Raw genomic sequence first — 26,930 nt, 5'->3', positions numbered from 1 at the left:
TTAAATATTTTAATTGTTTGAATGTGTAACTGGTTGATTAGACTTTCTTGCAGAGTTGTTTAAACAAGGACTTTACCAATTTTCCATCATGAGTTGCGTATTCCTTTTCTAGACCTTAAATAATATCTCAAGCAGTGTCCCTAACTTTTGTCACTTTCAATTATTAAACTATAATCCAGTTCCATTTAAAAGTATAATATGAGATTTAAATTAAAGATTCTTTTCCCCTTATGGCCAGTCAGGCTTTTGGTTCTGAGCACTGGGGGTCACAGTTTGTTTTTTTCAAATCCTCCAGCACCTTGGAGGAAAATGGAGTGGTAGGGTGGGACAGCAGGAGGGAGGAGCATATTCTGTTTCAGAAACACCTTTACCCATTCTTCCTACCTATCTGCTCTTTCTGGTTTTGTGTGGGGACGGAGAGGGAAGGTAAAGAAAAGATGGGAGGAGAAAGGCAAGATGGAAGGGAAGAAAGTACAGTTTGAAGTTCTTCACTAACTTTCTGGGCACATGGGCTGTCCTCATGTGGCATCCAAATTCTCAGTGTCTTATGAAATACAAGTATGAAGTCTTTATGAGACCCTGTGGGATGCCTCCTCTGGCCAATTCCATAACCTGAGATATCAAGTCAGGGCTTAACCCTCTCCCACCAGGAATAGCTCTACCTGTCAGCCTCACTGGTCCTCCTGTGGGTCATCTGCGCTTACGTGAATTCCAACAAGAGGACTCAAGCCCGGTCAACTTTCCAAGTACCCACTTGACCCAGAGGAAGCTCCTGTATCTTTGACAGGTCAAATCATGAGAGAGCTTGTAATCTACACTGTTCCTCTCTCAGCCTTGCTTTCTTCAATTACCTCTTCCTCTGTTTAAATAGACACAGTGTAGACCAGCAAGCCTGCTGCCTGAATAAGCTTCTACCCAGAGAATGAGTGAAAGCTTCTTTTGCAGGAACCTCAACAGTCTATAGGTGTTCATTCTTGTAGCTTTGTTCCATACTGGACATCAGGAGGGGAGAGCACCTCTGCCTCTCACTGGAGGGAATAAAATTGTCTCTCAGCCCTCAGAAGGTTTCGCTAATGATTTCTAGGATTCCTCCTTCTTGATTTTTCCCCTTCTCATTTATACGCTCAGATGACATTTGGGGTCAGCGAGACAAGTTTTGTTGTCTCTTACTAAGTCTTGAGAAAAGTTTAACCCCAGATAATGGCTGTTTTCTTCAGAATGAGAGGATACTTGTGCCTATTTGTCTTTAATTTGAGGACCTACTTGCCAACACTATAATAACAGGGAAAGTAGCACTCGAAATCCTGTTTGTTAAACTTGACAATACATGAAGTATTCTCTGTGCTGTCGTGGTTAAAAGGACAAAACTCTGATTGGAAGAATTAATATTGTTAAAATGGCCATATTACCCAACACAATCTACAAATTTAATGCAATCCCTGTCAAAATATCCATGACATCTTTCACAGAACTAGAACAAATAATCCTAAAATTTATATGGAACCACAAAAGACCCCGAATTGTCAAATCTATCTTGAGAAAAAGGAACAAAGCTGAAGGTATCAAGCTCCCTGACTTCAGACTATACTACAAAGCTACAGCAATCAAAACAGCATGGTACTGGCACAAAAACAGACACATAGGTCAATGGAACAGAATAAAGAGCCCAGAAATAAACCCACACACCTATGGTCAATTAATCTACGACAAAAGAGGTAAGAATATACAATGGAGAAAGGACAGTCTCTTCAATAAATGGTCCTGGGAAAACTTTACAGCTACATGTAAAATAATGAGATTACATTTCCTCACACCATGTACAAGAATAAATGCAAAATGGATTAAAGACCTAAATGTAAGACCTGAAACCATAAAACTCCTGGAAGAGAATATAGGCAGAGCACTCTTTTACATAGATGGTAGCAATATTGTTTTGGACCTGTCTCCTAAGACAAAAGAAATAAAAGCAAAAATAAACAAATGGGACCTAAATAAATTTAAAAGCTTTTGCAGGGCAAAAAAAAAATAAACAAACAAATTGACAAAATGAAATGACAACCTACCAAATGAAAGAATATATTTGCAAATGATATTACCAAACAAGCGGTTAATATCCAAAATATATAAACAGCTCATACAATTCAATATCAAAAAGACAAACAAAAAAACAAGCAACCCAATCAAAAAATGGGCAGAAGACCTGAATAGACATTTTTCCAGAGAAGACATACAGGTAGCCAATAGGCACACAAAAAGATGCTCAACATTGCTAATTACTAGAGAAATGCAAATCAAAACCACAATGAGATGTCACCTCACACTTTTCAGAATGGCTATCATCAAAAATTTACAAATAACAAATATTGGCAAGAATGTGAAGAAAAGGGAACCCTTGTACACTGTAGGTGGGAATGTAAGTTGATGCAGCCACTGTGGAAAACAGCATGGAGGTTCCTCAGAAAACTAAAAATAGAACTGCCATGTGATCGAGCAATTCTGCTCCTGGCTATTTATCCAGAAAAAACAAAAACACTGATTTGTAAAGATACATGCACCCAATGTTCATAGCAGCACTATTTACAATAGCCAAGGTATGGAAGCAACCCAAATGTCCATCAACAGATGAATGGATACAGGAGATGTGGTATACATATACAATGGAATGTTATTCGGTCATAAAAAAGAATGGAATTCTGCCATTTGCAGCAATGTGGATGGACCTAGAGAATATTATGCTTAGTGAAATGAGTCAGACAGAGAAAGACAAATAGTGTATGACATCACTCATTTGTGGAATCAAAGAAATAAAACAAATGAATGTATATAGCAAAACAGAAACAGACTCACAGATATAGAAAACAAACTAGTGGTTATCAGTGGGAAGAGGGAAGGGTGGAGGGACAAAATAGGGGAATGGGATTAAGAGATACAAACTACTATGTATAGAATAGATAAGCAACAAGGATAAATTGTATAGCACAGGGTACTATAGCCATTATTTTGAATAACTTTTAATGTAGTATAATCTATAAAAATACTGAATTACTATGCTGTACACCTGAAACTAATATAATATTGTAAATCAACTATACTTCATTTAAGGAAAAAAAAGACCAAACTTCATGTTAATGAATCATATACTTTTTAGTGATACATAGTGTTCAGAATTTCAGTTTTATTTTTCAACAGATTTTTATTAAATTTTTAAATCTGCATATATCACTCTTTCTTATTATTTTTTATGACTCTTTAGTATGACATTTTATAGAATTATAATAAATTTGTATAGAGACACCTAGCTGTACTTTTGAAGAATGTAGTTTATTTCCTGTGTTTTTATAATAAGATTTAACGTCTTTGGGGCTTAAGTACAAGTTACAAAGATTGTGGTAAATTCATACAATTGAATATTATGGAGCTGTTAAAAATTATATTACTGACTTATTTATTGACAGAGAAAGGTTTTTATGTTATTTTATAAAGAAGGCTACAAAACAGTGTGTATAGTATAATGCCATTTTTGAAATAAATAATATATGCTCTCTTGCTTTCACATATACATACATATGCAAAAATTATAAATAAAACAATAATGGTTCTTTCTGGGTAATGAGGTTATGGTAAATTTTATTAATGTTTGTACAATGAGAGCATATTGATTGGATAACAAAAAAGTAGATATTATTATTTAAAACATCAATGAAATGAAAAAGGCATTGGAGTTCCTGGCTAGAAATGAAGTGTTGCATCATTAATACTCAGGAGTATTGTTTTTCTTTTAGGTCAAGACACAGAAGAAGCAGGGAGCTCCATGTCTACCCTGGAGAGGTCACTGGCTGCACGACGAGCCACCCGGGCCAAGCTCATGATTCCTATGGATGCCCAGTCCAACAATCCTGGTGAGTAACAATTGGTACCACAATGGAGCAGTCAAGTGCTTTCTGTTTGTATCTTTTCTCTATCAATTATCATGTCAAAAAACCTAATTAGAGTTTTCTCTGAACTTTCTGGGCAAATGAACATAATGAAGAATGAGTAAAATTACATCATTTATATTTGGAAGTTAGAACTTTCACTCTGTTATTGTTATATTTGTTGTCTGCAATCAAATGATCTGTCTATTGGCAATCACTTGATACATATTTAAGAAAGTATAAGAAATATGAATTGATATAAAAAGAGTTGAAATTTTTGTCATTATTCATCTTATTCTAATGACCACCTTCATGGATTTTTTATCTTTTTTAAAAGGTCCAATTTTCAGACTTAAATAATCTAGTACCCTTGAAACAAATATTGAGATAATCGCTTACTACCTCCTTCTTGTTAAAGTTTTCTGTCATACTCCCGCATTCACTGAAGATATTAGTATCTGGGAATCACTTCCTTTCCAATTACCTCTATGATCAATCTTGGTAATTACAATATCCATGCAGATAATCCATCTGATGTTATTTCCTTTATATTCCCTGCAATATTAGCTCTCTCCCACCTCAGTCCATCAATTCCATGTCATACACTAAACCAATAATTGCAGCCGCTGCAGAATGTCAGTTTCTATCATCCCTTTCTCTAGCACTGTATTACTTTCTGTCACTTATTTTATTGCCCCCTTGCCAACAATTTTTCAATCCCACTTGGACCTCCAGTCCATTAACTCTGCAACCTTCTCATTGTCCCTCATCTTCCTCATGTCTTTACTTCCATCCAAACTCAACTCCCATCCATCATCAGTTATTACCTCCAGTTCCTTGCAAACACCCTCATCTCCATTGGTTCTTCTTCCCTATCATACTCACCTAAAAAACCTCAACCCTGATTAAGTCAGCTCCTCTACCAACATTGACCATGTACCCTAACAGCTGAATTTATCTGGAGAAAAACACATAACCTGTTTACTGGGTATTTATGACCACAAATCCAAGGTGAGCTGTCATCTATTTGGAAATGCCACTCATTTCTCTTAATCATTCATTGTCTCACTTTAAAAGATGAATGTCTTATATCTATTCTTACTTTTCTGACTCCCGATACCTCTCTCCTTTCCCCACTCCCAGCTAATAAGGTACTTCTTATATCACCAAGAAAAGAGAAGCATTCAAAAACGGCATCCTTATTTACCCATCAAACTGAGTTGATCTGTTTCTCCTCCTATGTAAGGCCAGCTCTTTCCCTTGAGGACATCCATGCGTCCCCACTTAGGGACTCTTCTGTAATTATCCCTTCCCTTTTTTGCATCATCAGTTTTCCTTCCTACTGATAACTCTGATAAGCATATAAACATTATCTCATAACTCCCGTGTTAAAGCATCTTCCCTGGAACCACTTGCCCTTGCATCTGAAGCCCATTCCTCCCCTTTCCTGAAAAATTATTTTAAAAGTTGTCTATACTTACTTTTTCCTCTTTTAATCTTCCTTATTAGTTTTAATGACATTTCCACAGTTCCTCTCTACTGAAACCATGGTTGCCAAGATTATCAATAATCTCCACATTTTCTTACCAAATGGTCAATTCTCCAATGCTCAGCAAAATTTGACATAGCTTCTCACTATTTTTTCCTGGAATGCTTTCTTCACTTGGGTATAGTATTCTAAATGCTCCTGGTTTTCTTCCTATTCCCCTGGCTGCTCCTTTTCAGTCCTTTACTTATTCCTCCTTTTCTTCACAATCTCTAGAAGTCAGAGAGTACCCTAGGGCTCAGACTTCAAGCTGCTGTCTTCTATCTATACTAGCTTCTTAGATGTTGTCATCTAATACCAATGTGCCACTTAAATGCTCACAAATCCCAGATTTTATCCCTAGCTTACTCTCTTCCTGAAATCCACATCAATTTCCATATAAAATATTGACTCGCCTTCTCCAAATGGCTATCTAATAGGCAAGCCATGTATGCTCCAAATGGAAATCTTGCCCTTCCATAATTCCCTCTCCCCAACTCCAAACTTGATCCTCCTGTTATTTTTCCCATTCAATACATCCATTTTCTGTTCATCCATTTACTCTTGTTAAAAAACTCTAGTTTCATACTTCTTTATTCTGATTTCCTCACATCCCAAATTCAGTCTTTCACCAAATCCTATAGTTCTTGCTTTCAAAACCTGTCCCAAATCTGACCACTCCTTCCCATCTCCACTGTTCTGCCCTTAGCCAAGCCACTACCATCTCTTATAGATTATAGTCTATAGCTGTAAACTTATAACTGTTCTCTTTTCTTTAGCTCTTGACCCTACAGTAAGTTATCTACACTGCAGCTTTTCAATATATGAATTAGATCATGTTATTCCTCTTGACTTCCCATCACATGTAGAACAAAATCCTGTGATTTTACCATGTGCAATAAAGCACCAAGTGATCCAGCCTCTGGCATATCCCTCACATCGTCTCCTGCTACTCTTCTCTATAATCTGTTTCAGCCGCGTAGCTCTCCTCTTTGTTCCGTGGACAAATAACACACATTCCAACTCAGGGACTTTTCAATTACTGTCCTATTTGCCTGGAATCTCTTTTCATAGATGTTTACTTGGCTTTTCCCTCATTTTATTCAGGTCTGTATTCAACTGCCACCACCATGAAAGAACATAGATCTTCCCTGACCATTGCCTAGTATCATCCTTGGTCACTCTCAACCCTTTTTATTCTGCTTCAGTTGTCTTAATTAATGTATATAACTATCCTACTTGCTTTATTGTGTTTGTTTGTTTGTTTATTATTTGTTCTCTGTATTTTAGTTTAAGCTCTATGAGGGCAGGGATTTTGCCCGCTTTCATCACTTCATATCCTCAACACCCAGAACAAAGGTTGGCGCATGGTAGGCACTCACTCGATACAGTTTAGACAAATGAATGAACTAATGGTTGTTTCTTTCTACCTACTGTATGCCATGTTTCCTCTGTGTTTCAATATAGCTCTCAATTTTACTATAATAAATGTAAAAACTTACATGGAATTTATAATAAATGCCAACTGTTCAACTCATGGGGTAGATACTATTCTTATGCCTATTTTACTAATAAGAGAACTGAGGCTTGGAAAGTTTAAGTACCTAGCTTGCAGTCACACAGCAAGTAAGTGGCAGAGCCAGAATTTGGACTCGGAAGGACTGGCTTCAGAGTTCTGCTCTCTTAATCACTATGCTCCCAGCTGCAGTCCTCTGTGAAGCTATTGTCCTTTTTCTTTCATTCCTTTCACCACATAGAGAGACACTGTACACTTAGCTGCCTCTATTTTTTCCCCTCCAGTCACTTTCCTCTTGTAACTAAGTTCTATCTGTGCCAGTTTTCTGTAGCTTCCTTCTTAAAAATCATTGTGTTTCAGAATCTTTGTGGGCCTTTCTCTCCCATATATAACTTCCTTATCTAATAAGTTCCCACATCCCATTGATTATTTTTCCTCCACAACATCTTTTGAATCCCTGGCTATATTCCCATTCCTAAGAGTCCTATTTTTATTCTCCTCTTTATGGCCTCACGCCTGAACTGTCAAAACAGTTTTAAAATTAATCTTCCTCTCTGTTGTGTCTTCTAGACTTCTTTGTATCCTGCTTGCCAAATTTCTTCCTAAAACAACTTAAATATGGTATTTCACTCCATAAATTTTCCCAATGGCTCCTCACTGTCTTCTAAGAAAAAACGACAAACCCCTCAGCATACCAGATTTAAGTCTACATTTCTAGTTTCCTATTGCTATGTTAGACTCTTGCCAAGCCAGACTAATCACCAGTCCACAAACATGCATTGCCCTTTATTTGATTTTCCTTCTGAATACCTTTTGTCCTTTAGGAATGACTTGGTAGCTATCTCTAACAAAGTTCTATGCACCTTTCAAAGACCAGAGAGATATTGATGCTTTCATAAATTCTTTCCTCTGTGATTATTCCATCCAGAAATGAAGGCTTCCTTTCTCATGTTTGAATGGCCTTTCTTTTTAACACTTGTGAGGCATTACTTCCACATAGTACTGCCTCATGTGCTTAGGTATTCAAGTCCAAATTTTCTCTCCTCTAACAGATCTTGTATTATGTGATAGGGAGGGAATGTATCTAATTCATCTTCACAGACACACATTGTATAACTCAATACCTAGCACAAAGCTGGTACTTGCTAAATATCTGTCAGGACTTCCCTGGTGGTTCACTGGCTAAGACTCCACACTCCCAATGCAGGGGGCCCGTGTTTGATCCAGGGAACTAGATCCTGAATGCTGCAGCTAAGACCCGGCACAACCAAATACATAAATAAATAGTAAAAAAAAAAAAAAAAAAAAAAAAAGTTAAATAAATAATATCTGTCAAATGAATGACTGGATGAATAAATAAATGTATTATAAGAATGCCTTGTGTTTGTAACACATCAGTGTTTTAGGGCTCTTTTTTTAGCAGTTATAGATAGAATAAAATAAAATTTCTGATATACTAAGGGCAGTTAAAGTTGTTTTCATTAGAAAAGAAAGGAAATAATGTGATTAGAAAGAAAGAGGAATGAAATGAAATCTAACAAGCATTGAGAACTTCTAAATATTATTCACTTGCTAACTACCTTGCTAATTATTATTTCATTTAATCCTCTCAATATTCTTACATGGTGAGATTATCCTGATTTTACAGATGGGAAACAGAGACTCAAGCAGTTTAAGAAACTTACTCCAGGACACAACTGGGCACATGTGAGCCTCTATGGTATACTGCTTTTCTAAAGATAAAGACGCCTTATATTATTTATATTCATTTTTTTAAACATCTTTATTGGAGTATAATTGCTTTACAATGGTGTGTTAGTTTCTGCTTTATAACAAAGTGAATCAGCTATACATATGCATATATCCCCATATCTCCTCCCTCTTGTGTCTCCCTCCCATCCTCCCTATCCCACCCCTCTAGGTGGTCACAAAACACGGAGCTGATCTCCCTGTGCTATGCAGCTGCTTCCCACTAGCTATATCTATAGCACCATGTTCTATAAAATGGTAATTACCAGATAAAATATAAACTACCTGAAGTGTTTTTTAGTTCTTAAAACCCACAGGAAATGGTATTTAATTTCATTGAAGTACAAAATCTCTTTATTTGTCTAAGAATATACTTCATGGTTGAAAACATTATGTGGCATATGCTACTTCTTACCCCTGAACACACTTCACAGCTAAGTAAGCTGATGCCCATGAGAAACATACCAGCTGATAGTATAGGCAGGAAAAGACCCCGGATATTCTGATTTCCCCAGTCGAATGTTGTTTCCTATAAAATGGTAGCAAAAAATGAGTATTGTTACAATGGCCAAAGAATTATTTTAAATGTTTTTCTTACTAAAAATGAAATTAATTACAAGAAATCAGAAGCATCAGGTATAAGCATCAGGATAAGTAAGAGTTATATTCTGGGTTTCCAGGAATCAGATTGAATAGAGATTGGAAAACAGGAGATGTATTAGCAAGTGCCTCAGGATTAACACCTGTGAGGGTAAAGGATGCAGGATTGCTGGGAGGGAGATATTGAACTGATGATGCAGTTTGATGGAGGCCTCAATTGACCCTATAGGTTGCTGTGGTGCTGGAATTGTCCTCTGTGTTGTCCCAAATGAGGTGGGAGGGGAGGGGCGGTTCTGTAGTCTTTGATGCAGGCTGCTCCTAGGAAGTAAGGTGTAACCTTGGGTGAGCAACTTCTTTGCTGAGAGCAATTTCTGCAGAGATGTAGATTTTCTTACAGTTTCAGTATTTTATTACTCGATGGAACCTAACTATTTGTTTGGCCTTGGAAAGATTCCCTTTCCATTTTCAACCTGTGTTTTCTTCTTCTGTAAAATGCAGGAGGAGAGGTGAGGAATCAGAACTAGGAAATATGTAGACGGAAGCGGATACCCTGTAAGATCACATCAGTTGTACAATTTTAATAATTTACTGTATGAGAGTTTTGGTGGGTAAAAGCCTCTTGAATTCCATTTTTTTCAGTTTTTTTCTTTCCTAGTAAATATTTGAGGGAAAAATGTAAAATTCGCCTTTAAAAGAAAGAAATCTCAAAAAGTTAAACTAGAGGCTATTGAAAAGACTGAGGCAAAGAAAAGCATACAGTTTCGCTTTGGGGATAGCTTGGATGCTGCTATGGCTACTGGTTTGGGGGCTTTCTAGAACATTCACTATGAGAGTCAACTCTTTTTTTTCCCCATTCCCACTATCTGCTTTAATCACTTGACTGCAGAACTCAAACCCAAACAAAGAAGCTATTGAAAAGTAAAATAAAGCTGCATGAGAAAAAGCAAGATTTTAAAAACTGGAATTCTCTTAGCTTGAGGTGCTGTATTACCAGAGGTTCTCTTGTGCACAGATGGACACTGGGAGGGACTGGCCTATGAAAGGCCAGTTTCCTAACCTCTGAAATATTTGATTTCAAATCAGAATCTTTGACCCTTACATACATGGTGTGAGAAGCCAGTATCTTAAGACTGGTCCCAGCTCAATGGGTTTCTGGAACTGGACATTTATTCCCTCACCTTGTGGATTCCCACATCTGACCAAGAATGCTTCCTTAAGAGTAATAAGTGCAAACAATTATTTTAGTACCATAAACACCAGTGCATACAAATTTTCAGCTCTTCAGAACTGTGGGAGCAGTGGCAAGGTGCAGAAAGTTCAGAGCTCATTTAAATTTGCATTAGAAATGATATCATTACCTGATATATGTTTCCAACCAATATTTGATAACTTTATTAAGATCAGTTTTTATTCTTTGAGTCTTGAATGTTATATTTCATTCCTTCTGTTACTATGAATTTCTGCAGAAGGACTATTTTTATGTAGCCCTATAATTTCCACAGTGATGTGTAAATGACTTTGTATAACAGTTGTTACTAAATATGGGTTGAAAGCACAGAGGTTGTTTCTTGATAGTTCTACAAGCAAATGATCTTTTATATAAAGTTTGTTGATTAGTAATTCCACTGGATTATCCAAATCAGCAGGTCAGTAAGATTGTGCAGACATGGTCAAAACATGGCCTTTAAGTTCAAGATGGTACATATGAGGAATACAGAATTGTGTTTTAGGGAGGATTTTACAAGGCAAAAAATAGCTTGATTATCAGAGATATAGGAATAATCCAGAAGGGACCTGACAAAGAGTTGGTGGAAGAATTTTGAATGATGGAGTACAAAAGGTACTCTAGCTTTTAGAAAGGTTTCCTAGAGCAATATGAAAAATAAAAAATCCCTTGCTTTTTTTTTAAAGTATAGTTGATTTACAATAGTGTGTTAGTTTCAAGTGTATAGCAAAGTGATTCAGTTTTTTTTAGATTATTTTCCATTATAGGTTATTATAAGATATTGAATATGATTCTCTGTGTTATACAGTAAATCCTTGTTGCTTACATACTTTATGTATAGTAGTTTGTATCTGTTAATCCTACACTCCTAATCTATCCCTCCCTCCCTCTCCCCTTCGGTAACTATAAGATTGTTGTCTATGTCTGTGAGTCTGTTTCTGTCCTGTATGTAGATTCATTTGTATTATTTTGAGATTCCACATATAAGTGATATCTTGTAGTATTTGTCTTTTTCTGTCTGACTTACTCCACTAAGTATAATATTGTCTAGGTCAGCCATAAAAAAATGAAATATTGCCATTTGCAGCAACATGGATGGGCTAGAAGATCTCTCACTTTTTCAGATTTATGTCACCCAATTCTTCCTTAATTCCTAACATCTTAGAGGTTTCTACGGCAAAATGCACTATCTTTTCTTCCAAGATCTTTCTCATCTGAGTCAAGTCTTTTGGGCGGTCTGGGGTAACTTGTAAAAGATTAAAGCAGATGGGCTCACAGTGTCCTGGGAAAGTCACTGGTCTGCAGAGAAGGAAGCTGTGTGATGCCTCAAGCTCATCTCAAAGGAGTCCTCTAGCCCCAGATCAGAGTCTACTTTTCCTGCAGTCTCATCTGTCTGATGTCCTTGGTGTCAAAATGTAGTCTCAGATGTTCACAATTATTTCAGATTTCTGGACTTCATAGCCATATCTCATTTGAGAAGTGAGCGAAGGCTGTAGGAGGCTGTAAGGGTCTTAAGGTTCCCTGCTCACATTTGCTCTTAGGACGTTTTCATAGCTGCCCTGTGGCAGTCACTTGTCCAGTCACCTCCACATCGTATCTCACCTTGTAAAGTGTGTGAAAACCACATGAAAAATGGGCTGGCTGGATAGATTTAGATAAACTAAGGGCCTTCCCTTAGCTCCTAAATGACAGAGCCAGAATTTGAACCAGGTTTGATTTTATCATCATAATTCCAGTTATTTTCTTCCTCCGGAGAAAGAACTTTTCTTTCTAATCTCATAAATCTAATCTCAGTGTCATACTTCCCTCAGGTTCAAATTTGAGTTAAAAACACTATTTAGTTTCCTCTAACTTAATGTACTCCTCTTTCAAATGTAAGATGGTATTTTTTAATAGAACTAATCAGCATTTTAATAGAACTATAATGGCAATAATTGTCAGTATCTTTGAAAAAGTTTGGCTTATATTTTAAGTGGTCATATTTTTTAAACTTTTACTTATTTTTAAACAGTTTTATTGAGATATAACTTATATATATATAAATAAAACTGTACGTATTTAATTTATACAAATCTACTAAGTTTAGATATATGCATACACCCATGAAACCATCACCATAATCAAAGTCATAGACATATAAGGAGGTTGTTTTAACAATACTTCCTATTGAATGGTATTCAGCTCAGTCTTGGGGCAGATCTATAGGAGCTCAGCATATTAATATCAATAACCCATATTTCCACAGTGCTGACTCCTGACCTCTCACCCTGCTGCACTTTCATGTGGATAATCTCTTTAATCCTCAGAACCACACCATAAAGTTGGTACCATGAGCATCTCCACTTTACAGATGAGAAAACCAAGAAACAGAGAGCATATATACCTTCCCAAGTGAATATATAGTTATCCACTACTGCATAACAAATTACCCCCAAAATGTAACAACATAAAACAGCCATTTATTTTTTTCAACAGCTTCTGAGGGTCAGGAATACAGGAGTGATTTAGCCAGGCAGTTCTGGCTCAAGACATGACTCCTGGCTTCCTCCAGAGTGAATGATCTGACAGAGAGAGAGAGAGAGGGAAAGAGAGAGAGAGAAATCTCATTTAACCTAATTTTGGAAGTGACATACCATCACTTCCATTGCATTCTTTGGTCACCAGACCACCCCTGGTGAAATGTGGCAGGAAACTCCATTAAGGATGTGAAGACATGAGGAGGGAATCAGTGGGAGGTATCTTAGATACTGGCTGTGACATTTATTCACTACCAAGTGGCAGAACTGGATAGTGAACCCAGACAGTTTGACCTCAGTGTTTGGGCTCTTTACCACTATGAGCAGATACTGACACACCATTGTAAAGCACTTATACTCTAATAAAGATGTTAAAAATTTTTTTAAAAAAAAGAATAACTGCAGAACACGTCATTGTGAATGTTCACTATTTTCCTAAAGGTGGAGGTTGTGGATACTTGTGGCGGCCATCCAGTGACAATTGCTTGTTAAAGGACACCTGAAAATGTGAAGGAAATTAGAATATTTATCAAGGGCTATGGATACTACATTTCCAAATAGTCCAGATTATATATAGGCCATTGCCTATATAAAGAGATGCTAAAGTGAGGCAGAATGAGAAATCATTTGACTTTTGCACTTCAAAATATTATCTTTATATTATAAACTATAATTATAAATTATTATAAATAAATTATAAATTTAAATGGTATTATAAATAAATACCATTTATTTATATTATAAATAAAAATAATCTTTATATTATAAACTCTTTGCACTTCAAAATATTATCTTTACTCTTCTGTTTGTCCACCTCTCCTCCTCAACAAATCTCTCAAATCTGTCAAGTATCATGGTGAGAAATCTCTACAGAGAGCTTTATTTCTTAAAATTGTAGCTTTAAAAATAAAATCTCTACTTTAGATTTCCTATCAGTCACGTTTAGTGCTAACATTTTTTAAAATGTTGTAAAAGTTTTTGAATATCAGCGTGCCCTGTTCAGGGCACTAACTAATTTGATGAGGGAATTTCCGCTTGAAAAATCTTCGTGTGTCAGTATGACATATAAATTCAATTGTCAGCAAGCTGTGTCAGAACAGATTTCTAGTCATAGTCGGCCACAAAGCAGAGATTTATTAAAAATGCTTGATGATATCGGTCTCTGAGCTGTTTTACATAAACAGAGCAGTGCAGTGAATGCCTTGAATTGTAGTGTGAGGGTGTGTGTGTGTGTGTGTGTGTGTGTGTGTGTGTGTGTTTCTGGCTCTCAAAACTGACATGTAGAGGGAAAATACCAAAATGCACTTCAATACACAGTGTTGGATCCAACTTATTTCCGAATAATTAGTTTCGCAACAACAGTTTTATAAGTAAGGGTAGACGTCTGTGCCGTTTTAGAAATGAATCATGGATCAAAATACTTCAAAACCAAAGCTTTGGAATACTGACTATTCTATTGCATGTCAGGGTATAGAAGAATGAGAATTTCTGAGATGCAGAGACATACAACCGATTTATTATTTTTTAAAGAACTTTTATTGTTTGCAAACCTTTTGTACCCAGGTCAGTAGTCAAAATGCAAAACTCGTGAAAAATAAAATTTCTTTTCTTCAGTAATGAAAGACTTGGAACTGGAATATAAATTTAGTCTCTTGGGTTCTCTCAGCTTTCTAACTTATACAGAATCTGTGGCTTGCCAAATTATTTTATGTTTCTCTATTCAAATTTATTCATCTCGAACCAGGAGATATTTATGACATTTTTTTCCTAAATGTATTCTAAAAGATTGGTTAAATTCACATAACAATATTGATTAGAAATGTGCACAATTTGTCAAGTGGGTGCCTTCTGCATCTAAGGGAGACTATCATTGTCACATTTATTTATGAGTAAAAATTGTCAACACAGGAAAGGCTTTGCAATTTGGCAGTCAACCTTAATGACTATGCAGTGATCTCATTTTGATCAGTAAGATGTGTGAATTCATTAAATTAACTGCTTCAGAGACTGAGATTTTGAGTTATATGAATACAGACTTTACGTTATTATATGACTCTTATTTACAAATGTATTCAAATCTATTATTATTATCATTATTATTACTATAGTAACATAGTAACTATACATACCAGGAGACTAAATAATACATCAAACCACGTAAAAAAATCTCCAATGGGTTAAAATGACAGATTTCTAAATATTACTTCTAGAAAATCTTTCTTATTAACTCACTTGAAAAATATGAAGTATCTCCAGCACCATACTTTGACAGACACAAAGACTATAAAATTATAACCTTTTCCTTTGGGGAATTTATAATTATATTGGCTAGTATCTGGTTTGAATTTCTGATTCTTTTTAAAAGTTTCCTTGTCATTTTATTTCTTTTCCCTTTTCTAAAGTCTGTTCATATGTTTGTATAGCCACAATTTACTCTTTATAAAATATTTTATACATTATAAAGCATCTTCATTTATGATGCTATATATCATTTAATCTCAGTTTTTCATTTGAGTCCTCCCAAAAATAATTTAGAAAAGTTTTGTATCGCCACACACAGTTTTAATTTAACATTTACAATTTTATAAGTTAAGTATCTGTGAAATATGTAATTTTTCTGGTATTCTACTCTTTCAGATAAAGCCAAAAGTATAAAAATACCATAGCAATTTGATACCCACATCATCCATTTACAAAATACATGAGGAAGCTCCCCTTTTACAGAGAAAAGTTGTATCACTCATTTTTTCCTTGAACTAGTACCTACAATTCACTTTCCCCACAGAATAATATACAATTGTCATCTGTTTTTATGACTATCTTTTGTCGATCATCTATCTTATTTCTTTGAAACATAATATTTTTATAAACTGAGATGTTGGATTTATATTATAAACTTATGTGACCACAAGTCTTTAACTGCTAATTATTTTTCTTCTCGGTGTGTTAACATTACAATTAGTATTTCTGCACAATTGTATATAAAATAAGATTGTGTTAGAATTCTATCACTTAATGACATGAAAGATGCTTTTTTTGTGCAACTAATGCATGTATTCATGGATGAACATTACTTACTGTATAAATTCTATTCCGATGTTTTCTCTTATTGATCTAAACATTGAGAAACCTTGTTTGCATTAAGTATGGACAAGTGCAATAACAATGAGATTTTTATAGCAATCATTCAAAGATTCAAACTCCTTCCAAATTGCATGCCAGAATTATTCTGTGAACTCTCATACAAAGTTACTTTTAATAGTATTTCAGTAAACAACTAGATAATGTCTTCCTTCAATTTTTCTGGAAGTAAAAGTTTTAGAAACTACCTAAATTTCAAATGTATTTACTCATTCAAGTTACTTACTTTCTAATTTTCTAGGAGATACAACAGTAAAAAGCTTTACTAAGGCTTACAAAGTAATTATAAATTACATAATGCAGATTTTTTTTCACTTAGAGGTACTTTGTGTAATACAATATACTAAGACAGGACTGGAAACATTGAAATATCACTTATATCTTTACTAACATAATATTTTGAAAAAATGTTTTATCCCATTAAATGATTAATATGTATTTTTATTTGATTCAGATAAAACAACCATTACTTAACCTACTTAAAAAAGAGTTAGTCTTCATTGTCCAACCAGTCAGTCAAAACTTTTTATCTGAAAAAACCCAGCTTCGTTTTTCAATTAAACATGTTAATAGGCACTTTAAGGAGTGTTATAAATAAACTGAAAAATAAATTCTCAAGTGCAGTTTTAAGAGCCAGTTTACCAGAAACAGTCTTTTTAATTTAAAGTGTTATGTATTTAATGTAATTAATCTGCATTTTTAAGTTAAAATGTTTTTTAAATCTGTTTCTAACTAACAATAGTGCAAGATAATCTGTATCTTGATGATGAAATTACTTTTGTAAGAGGGATGTGATTAAAAAAAAAAAAAGATTTTCCTTTGGTAAATGTACACTGCCGTGCATGCTGAACTCCAGCAATTGACATTAGGGTATAATTAAATAAAAAATCAAGTATGTAAGAGAAATAACTTCATTACTTTTATGCACAGGAATATACTGTTGAAATTGATCATTCCAGTACCTAGCTTAATTTTTATTTTTAGTTAATAAGAGGTAGGGAATACTAAACATTTTATAAGATGAAGATTGACTACACTTAGAGTAAATATTTCATAATATGATATAATTGAACAGATATTTGAATAATGGAATGGAACAATGCTCACTAAACCTAGAAAATATTGTGTAAGATATCATCTGTGGGTTTAAATCAATATAACTTAAAACATGTTTGGTATTCACAGAAAACATTCAGTTACATTTAAATTAATGTGTCACTAAGTTGTACTACTATTTTGAAAGTTTGAAAGTATTTTCTTTCTATTTAAATATAAATCCTTAGTGTGATTATTTAGACTATAGCTTGCTATTCTCTCTCCAGACTATAGATCTCCAAAGCATTACATTCTTTCACGGAATTAATAGAAAATTCCCATTTTCTTAGCCCACTCTATATAATATATTCTGAACAACACAGTATTTCTAATGTCATCATTCTTGCCTAGGAGAAAGAATAAGACAAAAACTAAACTAAACTAAATAAAAACCAGGAAGCCTTACGATGGCTTTATGATGGTTGAGGATTCATTTCCTTGTTTGAAACCAATGAAAAGTTTTAAACCTCAGGGTAATGCTCCCTGGTAAGATTCTTAAAGAGTGAGTTGTCTCTTCTGAGGTAAAAAAGGGACTTTCTGGAAAGAGAGGTAAGTAAAGGAACCTACATGGTACTGTGAAGAACGTGCATGGATTTGAAGATGTGAAAATGTAGCCGTTTCCTTTTTGCTTGTTAGGTGGGTACATAGAATTATACATACTAACAATAACATCTTTGTTTTGCAGCTGTCGTGAGTGCCATCCCTGTGCCAACCCTAGAAAGTGCCCAGTACCCAGGAATCCTTCCATCGCCCACGTGTGCATACCCCCACCCGCAGTTCACCCTCCGGCCTGTGCCATTCCCTACACTGTCAGTGGACCGAGGTTTCGGAGCCGGAAAAAGTTAGTGTATTGCATTTTCCTTTCTTTTTACTAAGAACAAATGAATAATACCAAGGATGTCTTGTCAAGTGTGTAGCATTTTGGTGTTCTTATCCTTTGGAAAGATTGATATACTTATGACCTGGGTACTAGAATTTTCTTTTCCAGCATTGTCTGTTTTTTTGGACCCTATTTACATACTTTTGGACTGATTTTCTAGGAGTCTTTCCATAGTCCATTGCACTGACAGTATGGGGAGTCGTGGGGAAACAAAGATTAACTGCTTCAGTAAAACAGTGATGTGATGGGTGCTTGAAATTAATTTGTTCTGTTAACTGGGAAGTTAATAAGCAAGTGACTGTCCTCCAACATTCTTATTTAAGTGTCTGTCGGTTATAACTGAAGATGTCTCATTGATTTTCCTTATGAACCAATAACTGTATGAAAGCTCTCTTTATTAACTCAGTTCAGCAATACATTTTCATCGTTAAGAAATAGTTACTGGAAATGAAAAATTCCCAGAGTGGTATTTCATCTGTTTTTATGTATGTATTTTTCCAGTTTTAATGAGATATAATTGACATTTAACATTGTATAAATTTAAGGTGTACAAAGTGTTGATTTGATACACTTATGTATTGTAAAATGATTACCACCATAACCTTAGCCAACACCCCCATCATGTCACATAATAAGCATTTCTTTTTGTAATAAAAATATTTAAGAGCTACTCGCTTAGCAACTTTCAAGTGTATAATACAGTATCATTAACTATAATCACTATGCTGTAAATTAGATCCCCAGAACTTATTCATCTTACAAGTGGAAGTTTGTACTCTGACCAATATCTCCCTTCTTCTCTCAACTCCCAGCCCCTGGTGAACATCATTCTAGTTTTTATTTCTATGAGTTTGGCTTTTTTAGATTCCACATATAAGTGATGTTATATAATGTATGTCTTTCTCTGTCTGACTTATCTCATTCAGCATGATGTCCTCAAGGTCTATCCATGTTGTTGCAAATGGCTGGATGTCCTTCTTTCTCATGGCTGAATAAGATAGATAGATAGATAGATAGATAGATAGATAGATAGATAGATAGATAGATAGATGATAGATAGAGATGTAGATGTAGATACAGCTATAAATATAGATAGATATATATCTCACATCTTCTTTACCCATTCATCCTGGACAAAAACAGCTTTTTCAGTGTTTTGGCTATTGTGAATAATGCTTCAAAAAGCACAGGAGTGCAGATATCTCTTTGATATCCTGATTGCCTTTGGCTACACCCAGAAGTGGGATGACTGGATCATATGATTGTTCAATTTTTAATTTCCTAAGAAACTTTCATACTGTTTTCTATAGTGGCTGCCCCCATTTATATTCCTACTAACAGTGCAAAAGTGTTTTCCTTTCTCCACATCCTTGCCAAGACTTGTTATCTCTTGTCTTTTTTATTTTAGCCATTCTAATAGATGTGAGGTGGTATCTCGTTGTGGTTTTGATTTGCATTTCCCTAATGATTAGTGATGTTGAGCACCTTTTCATGTATCTGTTGGTCTTTTATATTCCCTCTTCAGAGTAATATCCATTCAGTTCCTCTGCCCATTTTTTAATCACATTGTCTTTTTGCTATTGAGTTGTATGTGTTCTTTATATATTTTGTATATTAACCACTTATCAGATATTTGATTTGTAAGAACTTTCTCCCCTTTTCATTTTCTTTCTGTGTAGAAGCTGTTTAATTTGATGTAGTTCCACTTGCTTATTTTTGCTCTTGTTAGCTTTGCTTTTGGTGTCCAATCAAAAAAATCATTGCCAAGACCAATGTCTAAGTTTTCTTTCAGGAGTTTTACAGTTCCAGGTCTTATGTTCAAGTCTTTAATCCATTTTGAATTTATTTTTGCAGATGGTACCAGATAAGGGTTCAGTTTTATTCCTTCACATGTGACTATCCAGTTTTCCCACCACCATTCATTGAAGAGACTATTCTTTCCCCATGATATATTATTGGATTCCTTGTTAAACATTAGTTGGTTTTTATATGTGGGGATTTATTTGGGCTCTCAATTCTGTTCCATTGGTCTGTGTCTGTTTTATGCTAATACTATACTGTTTTAATTACTATAGTTTTGTGGGATAGCTTGAAATCAGAAACTATGATGCCTCCAGCTTTGTCCTTAGGATTGCTTTCAGCTATTCAGAATTTCATACAAATTTTAGGATTTTTTTTTTCTATTTCTGTAAAAATGACATTGGAATTACAGTAAGGATTGCATTGAATATATAGATGGCTTTGGGTAGTAATTTTAACAATATTAATTCTTCCAATCCATGAACACAGTCTATCTTTCCATCTTTTGTAGCTTGTTCAATTTCTTTCATCAAAGTCTTGTAGTGTTCAGTGTAGAGCTCTTTCACCTCCTTGGTTAAATTTATTCCTAAGTATTTTGTTCTTTTTGATGCTATTGTAAATGAGATTGTTTTCTTAATTTCTCTTTCTGATAGTTTGCTGTTAGCATATAAAAATGCAACTGATTTTTGTATATTGATTTTGTATCCTGAGAGTAGTATTTCATTTGTTTCAAGGAATGTAGGAATGGAGAAAGACTCTCAAGCTATTATATATACCCTGGTGATTTTTCCTCTGCCATTTGGCTTTTTTTTTTTTTTTTTCTTCAAGCACAACATTTTAAAATCGATTTTATGGCATTCTTCTCCTTGTTACGAACGGGTGACTCAGCAGCTCCTGTGAGATAGGATATTTCGTAATAGATAAGATGGTAACAGCAATAAAATATATTTGTGGGGTAGCTATATTTCTTCCAACTCAACAGGGACAGCTCTAAGAAATCATAAATCGTCTAGATGTAACAAGGTTAGAATTAAAAGGCATTAAGAATCTACCAAGAGAGAATTAGGTTTATTTTTCTTTTTCTCACTGCACATCGTGTCTAGAGAATAGAGTTGTGTGCAAAAACTCGAAGAAAAAAGCCCCCCAAACCATACTGAAGGAATATAAATACGAAAGATGTGAGAAGTCCAACAACCCAAAATTTCCAAATCCCCAGACAATTAGGACGATGATTCCAGTCAAAGAATTCAGAACCCACAAGTCCCTTCTTCAACTTCTGAAATGAACTGTCCCCAACAGAAAAGAGAGGTTTATAGTTTTAGTTTGGTTTTCTTCTCATTGGTTTGTTGTTTACTGCTTTCTTTTGATTTCATTTATATTCTCTAACTTTAAAAGGAAGTGTAAGAATGGCTTTTATCTGTTCATTCCAGCAAGACTGAGACAGCCAAAGTTCACTACTTTGTTTAAAACTAGCAATTAACTATTTTATTCATGGGTGTTCCTGTAGATTTTTTTCCATTTTTTTAAAAAATTAATTAATTAATTAATTAATTTTTGGCTGTGTTGGGTCTTCGTTTCTGTGCGAGGGCTTTCTCTAGTTGCGGCAAGCAGGGGCCACTCTTCATCACGGTGCGCGGGCCTCTCACTATCGCGACCTCTCTTGTTGTGGAGCACAGGCTCCAGACGCGCAGGCTCAGTAGTTGTGGCTCATGGGCCTAGTTGCTCCGCGGCATGTGGGATCTTCCCAGACCAGGGCTTGAACCCGTGTCCCCTGCATTAGCAGGCAGATTCTCAACCACTGTGCCACCAGGGAAGCCCCAATCTTTTCCATTTTTAAAAGCATCATCTCCTTTGGAAAATCCAGCATCCCATTTACTCTTTGATTCCAAAAGTTAAATTTCAATGAAAAAAAAACAATAAATGAGCTAGTATAAAATTTGTTTTCATCTGTGGTTAAGGACCACAGATTTGTTTATATCTGTGATTAGTCTCATGGACCACTCTGGTGCAAAATTTTGATTGTGGGGAGGCTGTGCATATCTGGGGTCAGAGGGTAAATCTCTGTATGTTCCACTCAGTTTTGCTATGAACCTAAAAACTGCTCTAAAAAGTAAGGTCTATTAGAAAGAAAGAAAGAAAAAAAAGAGAGAGAGAGAAGGAAGGGAGGGAGGGAGGGAGGGAAGAAGGAAGGGAGAAAAATTTAGTCTCCTTAATAGATTTTTTATTTTGTTAATTTATTTAAAAGTAAGGATTATTAAATAAATTTAATTATGTAACTATTACATAATATATAATACAAACATAAAGTAGATAATGTAACTATTATAGAAAATTATGCAAATAAAAGATTCTTAACAGAATTCTTAGTTTAATAATTCTTGACTCTCATCTAAAATCAAAAGGCATAGGCATTCTATTCCTGGCCAAGATTTCACATGTTTTAAAAATATATACTCAGTCATTCTTCAAGTATTTTTTGACCAAAGATATGTGCAATGCAAAAGGTATAGGAACTAATATGTGTTTCCAAGTGCTTGCTTAGAAAAGAAAAAAACAATGCATCCTCTTTTCTAGGAAACTGAATATTCTCTAAATCACTGTCACAAACAGTTAACTTCCAGTCATTCAGTATCGGTTTCTAAATGCCTTGGAGAACACTAAACATCCCTGTTCTCTCTCAAGCAGAAAACATGTCATGTCTCTGGCTGGAGATGTCTTATTAGTCACCTTGAAAAACAGCGAAAGGCACACATAGGAAAAGAAGCATTTGACTGTGTGAAATGGGGCAACTCTCCTTCCTCAAAAGTTATCAGAAAGACCTTTGACTTTGAGAGATGAATCACTAAAACTCTGCCCCCAAAGACTGCTGCTTTCTGAAGACACAAATAAAGCTGAATTTCTCCCCTCCCATAAGGAAAGGAAAGATATAGGATAAAGTACATTTGCATAACACATATTTGGTGATCCATGGATAAAGCTTATATAGTCGTGATGGACAAATCTTTCCTCTTCCTACTAATGCACTGCAGTTCTGCTCTTAGCCTCAATAGGCCTCAATAGGCAAAGTAACTGGCCTTTGGGGAACAAGGAAAAGTGCTATATTTTGAAAACTTCAAATAATCATCTTGAGGTCTCATTTCTACAAATCAGTATAAAATCAGTGCCCCCATTTCCTCATCTTTGAAACATGTACTAGAGAAGAGTAGATGATTTCCACTATTGTTTTCAGTGTTGGCATACTGGTCAACAAAGCTGGTCAACTTTATCCATGTTATTTTTCTGCCCCGCCTCTCTGCCAAATTGGAAATCAATTAACAAATGGAACTTGCCCTAAATAAAATCAGCACAGTAGAGTTCATGAATTTTTCTCTAGGGTCTTTAAAAAAAAAATCCAAACTGTGAGGAATTGGGGTTACTTAGGATTATTGCATGATGTTGTTCTTCTGAGATTAATGAGTGAATCTGGTTCCTAGAAATGTTCGAGTCTTGAAGTGTCTTTGCTTAGAGTTATTAGTGTGCTGTATTTCTTTCAAATATTGCAATTTTAGATGGAAGAAAAATCCTCATTTCCATTTTTGCAATATTTTTGCCAGTTATTCCATAGCAATTATTTATGTGTTGACATTAATTATTATAAAGTGCCTTGAGATTTGACTCTGCTGTGTAATTGTATGCTATTTGTACAATGAATTCCTACTATTTCATCATTTGAAAAGGAGTGCCTTGCCAGTACATATTTGATTCTCACTTTAGTCTCTGAATTGCAGGGAAGCTGCACTTCGTGGGTGAAAGGAGGTTTTCTTTGCTTTTAGAGCTCTTAGTACAGCTAATTGTCATGTCACGGAGCAAATCTGTTTCACATAGGTGTCCTGAAGCTGGCCAAACGGGCTCATCTGAAATGAGAGCTTTTCCAGTGTAGCAGTTGCTATTGTGTTTGTCTGAGAATTTTTTCACTGCCTTAGATGTCAGCCATTTCTAAAAGGCATTTTTTTTTTTTGGCTCTATGTAAAATATAAGCATTATGAATTGTCTATGGAAAACCTGTACCTTGTCCATTGTATTAGGTATTAAGCAAAATGAACGTTTTGAACCAAACAAAAACAGTCCCTTATGCATTACTGATACATTCAGTGTTGAGGCTGGACCCTCCCATTCCACCTAGCACATTGCATTAGGCACGTTCCTTTTCACTATGCGGTACTAAGTATTGATTTTGCTAAAGAGCTGGTCCATTGGTATCAAGCCACCATTACTTCTCTCAAAGTCAAGAACCGCACTGTGATGTTCCCAGTGGGAATCATGGTGGCCAACTGAAAACTTGGGAATGGAGGACTAGGCATGCACAGCATTTTTATTTTCAAATATGCTGAAGAGAAGAAAACCGGGAGCGCCCCCCGCCCCCCCTAAAATTCACTGAAGTCAACAGAATTCATGTGAAGCCTGAGGTTTGGAAGTAACTAAATTTTAGAAGACTAAAAAAATTGCATGTAAGTGTTATTAAACCTATGATCACAATAATATTTTAACTTAGATCTCTTTGATTTCAAAAATGTAGAAGAAATAGAAAAAGAAAATATGAAGGAAGGAATGAAGAAAAGAAAGACATCACAAAACATTATTATTTCTGTAATAACTAAAGCAGTTTTCAAAATATGATATGGATTTACTGCAGTCCATCTTCAGTAGAGAGAATTACAGCAGATTTCTGAGGAAAATTGTGAAGTTTCTTTTCTTGAAGAGGCATTTTTAATATGATGATATGGACCCTTTAATAAAAACCAGCCCTTTGGTAATGAAGAAGGACCTCGTTGTAGGTTCCTGCAGCTGCTTCTCTCTGATCTAGATCTGAGAGATACTGTATTTTTATTTGGACAACTGACCGTTGGTCATTTGTTCCTTTAGACTAAATATGTGTCTAGAGTAAAACCTCCATAATTTTCTTTGTTTCTAAAACTATACTCTCAACCACCTAATTACACCATCTTGATTGAACACACATGTTCCTCTTTCCCTTTACATTCTTAAAAGCAGTTTAGCCCCTTATACCACCTACCTGAAGCCCCCATTCCCTTTTGCCTTAGAGAACCAACATCACCAAAGATTTGCCTTAATGTTTTCCTTGCTGCCCCGCACTTTAACCTTGAGATTGTACCTGCATGTGTTTCTCCTCTCCATCTTTGATAGGACTTCCTAGCCTAGAGATAAGGTACTTCTCTTCAAACTGCTCTTGCCCTCAGAGTTCTATCCAGTTTGCTGGATTACACTTTCCATATTTGAAGAAATCTTTAATCAAGTCTTTGCCCATTTTCTGGTTCCATTTGCTATGTGACTGCATCTGTCCTCGGCCAACCCTGTATCTCCTCATCTCCATCTTTGAATGGGGTAAGCCTGAAGCCTGCTCAGTGACCCAGAGGACCTCTAACCCTTTCTGAATATAGACAAATGAGTTTTAATATCAAATACCCTCTGCAGGCACATTTCACTTTTGCATATCTTTAATATGATATCTTGATCTTTTGTATCTTTAATCTCCACCCCTTTTAGCATTATCAGATTTTGTCTCTATCTCCTCTGCCCTTTGCTGACCTCACTGAGCCTCCCAGAGAGGGGTCTCAAAATTATCTCACAAACTAATTATCTTGAAATATTTCCTGCATAGAAATTCTCTTTCAAAAGTGAGAGATTATCTTCTATCACTGTATTTTTTCCAGTTTACCCAATAGCACTTTTTTAAGAAATAAGTCATCACAAATACTCTTCTTTCATCCACACTGATACCTACTATGCAGCTCTGTTCATTTTCAATTTGACTGGGATCTGTTGACTCTGAATATGAATGAATAAAGTCAAATCACAGTGTCCTTAGCATGATAAACAGTATTTTAGTCAAACTAAACTGTGTTCTCTGGAGAAAGAGTGTGTTTCCACATGCAAAACTGTCCAGATAGCCAAAGGCTGTCAGAAGCGGCTGTGTGAAACCTCTCCAACCAGAGTAATCTGACTGAAAATTACAATGTTTGCTACCAAAGAGGAAAAATTGCAATTCTGCATTCAGACAACTTGTTTCAGCAGATTCATCTCTCATATAACTTCTTAGCTGGATGTGCTTCTATTTTGTTATGGAAGATAATGATAATGGTTATTATTCGTATCATTTTATTAGCAATGCCTTGAGCACCCGGTAACTCTGATTTGTCTGACAGTTGACATGGCATGTTTAAAAAAATTGGCATATTGGCTGGTAGATAATAACGCAGCTGTAGCCGGGTTTGGTACATTGAATTTCACTGACATTGCTACTTATGAAAGGAGAAATAACTCTTTTTTTCTTGCTTTTTCACTTACGATTGCAGGGCCCAGACAATTCAGGCAATACAGTCAGTGCCGTGCATATTTTACTACTCTCCCTGGAAGATAGAGCCCTGTCCTACTGGGTCTATTTCTACTATTTAAAGGGGCAGTGTTATCATATCCCTTAAATATATGAGGGTAGAAGGATGGAATGTTCTCAACGTGAAGAATGGATTAGTCAGATCCTGGCCTAACTCTCTGAACTGCTCCAGGGCCCCTTCGGGTGACTTAGGGAAAGCCCACTTTGTCGCGGATTATGAATGGCTTTTTTTCTTCTCCATTGCAGCAGTGAGCGAAGGACCAGCCACCCAACAGCCGCCCATGTTGCCCCCAGCACAGCCTGAGCATCCCAGCGGTGAGGAGGCGCCCAGCAGAACCATCCCCACGGCCTGTGTTCGACCAACTCATCCACTTCGCAGCTTCGCCAACCCTTTGCTACCTCCACCGATGAGTGCAATAGAACCGAAAGTCCCTTATACACCGCTTTTGTCTCAGTCAGGTAAGTGCCCATTTGTTTACACTTAAAAGCTTTGTTGTCCCTGGTGGCCCCAAGTAAGTACAGGAGGGTTCCGAGAAGGCCTGGACGTAATGTATCTTTTTGACATTGATTATGTGCCC

At 35.7% G+C, this 26,930-nt stretch overlaps 1 protein-coding gene across 1 annotated transcript in view; it reads left to right on the top strand.

Moving 5' to 3' along the window:
- Positions 1-26,930, top strand: part of DCC (DCC netrin 1 receptor) — a 1,191,297-nt gene that overhangs the window by 1,115,875 nt on the left and 48,492 nt on the right. The window contains exons 25-27 of the mRNA XM_057527412.1: positions 3,783-3,899; positions 17,967-18,122; positions 26,599-26,811. Coding sequence (XP_057383395.1) covers positions 3,783-3,899; positions 17,967-18,122; positions 26,599-26,811 — 486 coding nt within the window. The remainder of the gene's footprint in view (positions 1-3,782; positions 3,900-17,966; positions 18,123-26,598; positions 26,812-26,930) is intronic.

Source organism: Balaenoptera acutorostrata, chromosome 13 (assembly GCF_949987535.1).
Source record: "Balaenoptera acutorostrata chromosome 13, mBalAcu1.1, whole genome shotgun sequence".
Taxonomy (NCBI): Eukaryota; Metazoa; Chordata; class Mammalia; order Artiodactyla; family Balaenopteridae; genus Balaenoptera; species Balaenoptera acutorostrata.
Note: the sequence above shows the minus strand (reverse complement) of the source record. Positions and strands in the feature narration are given on the sequence as shown.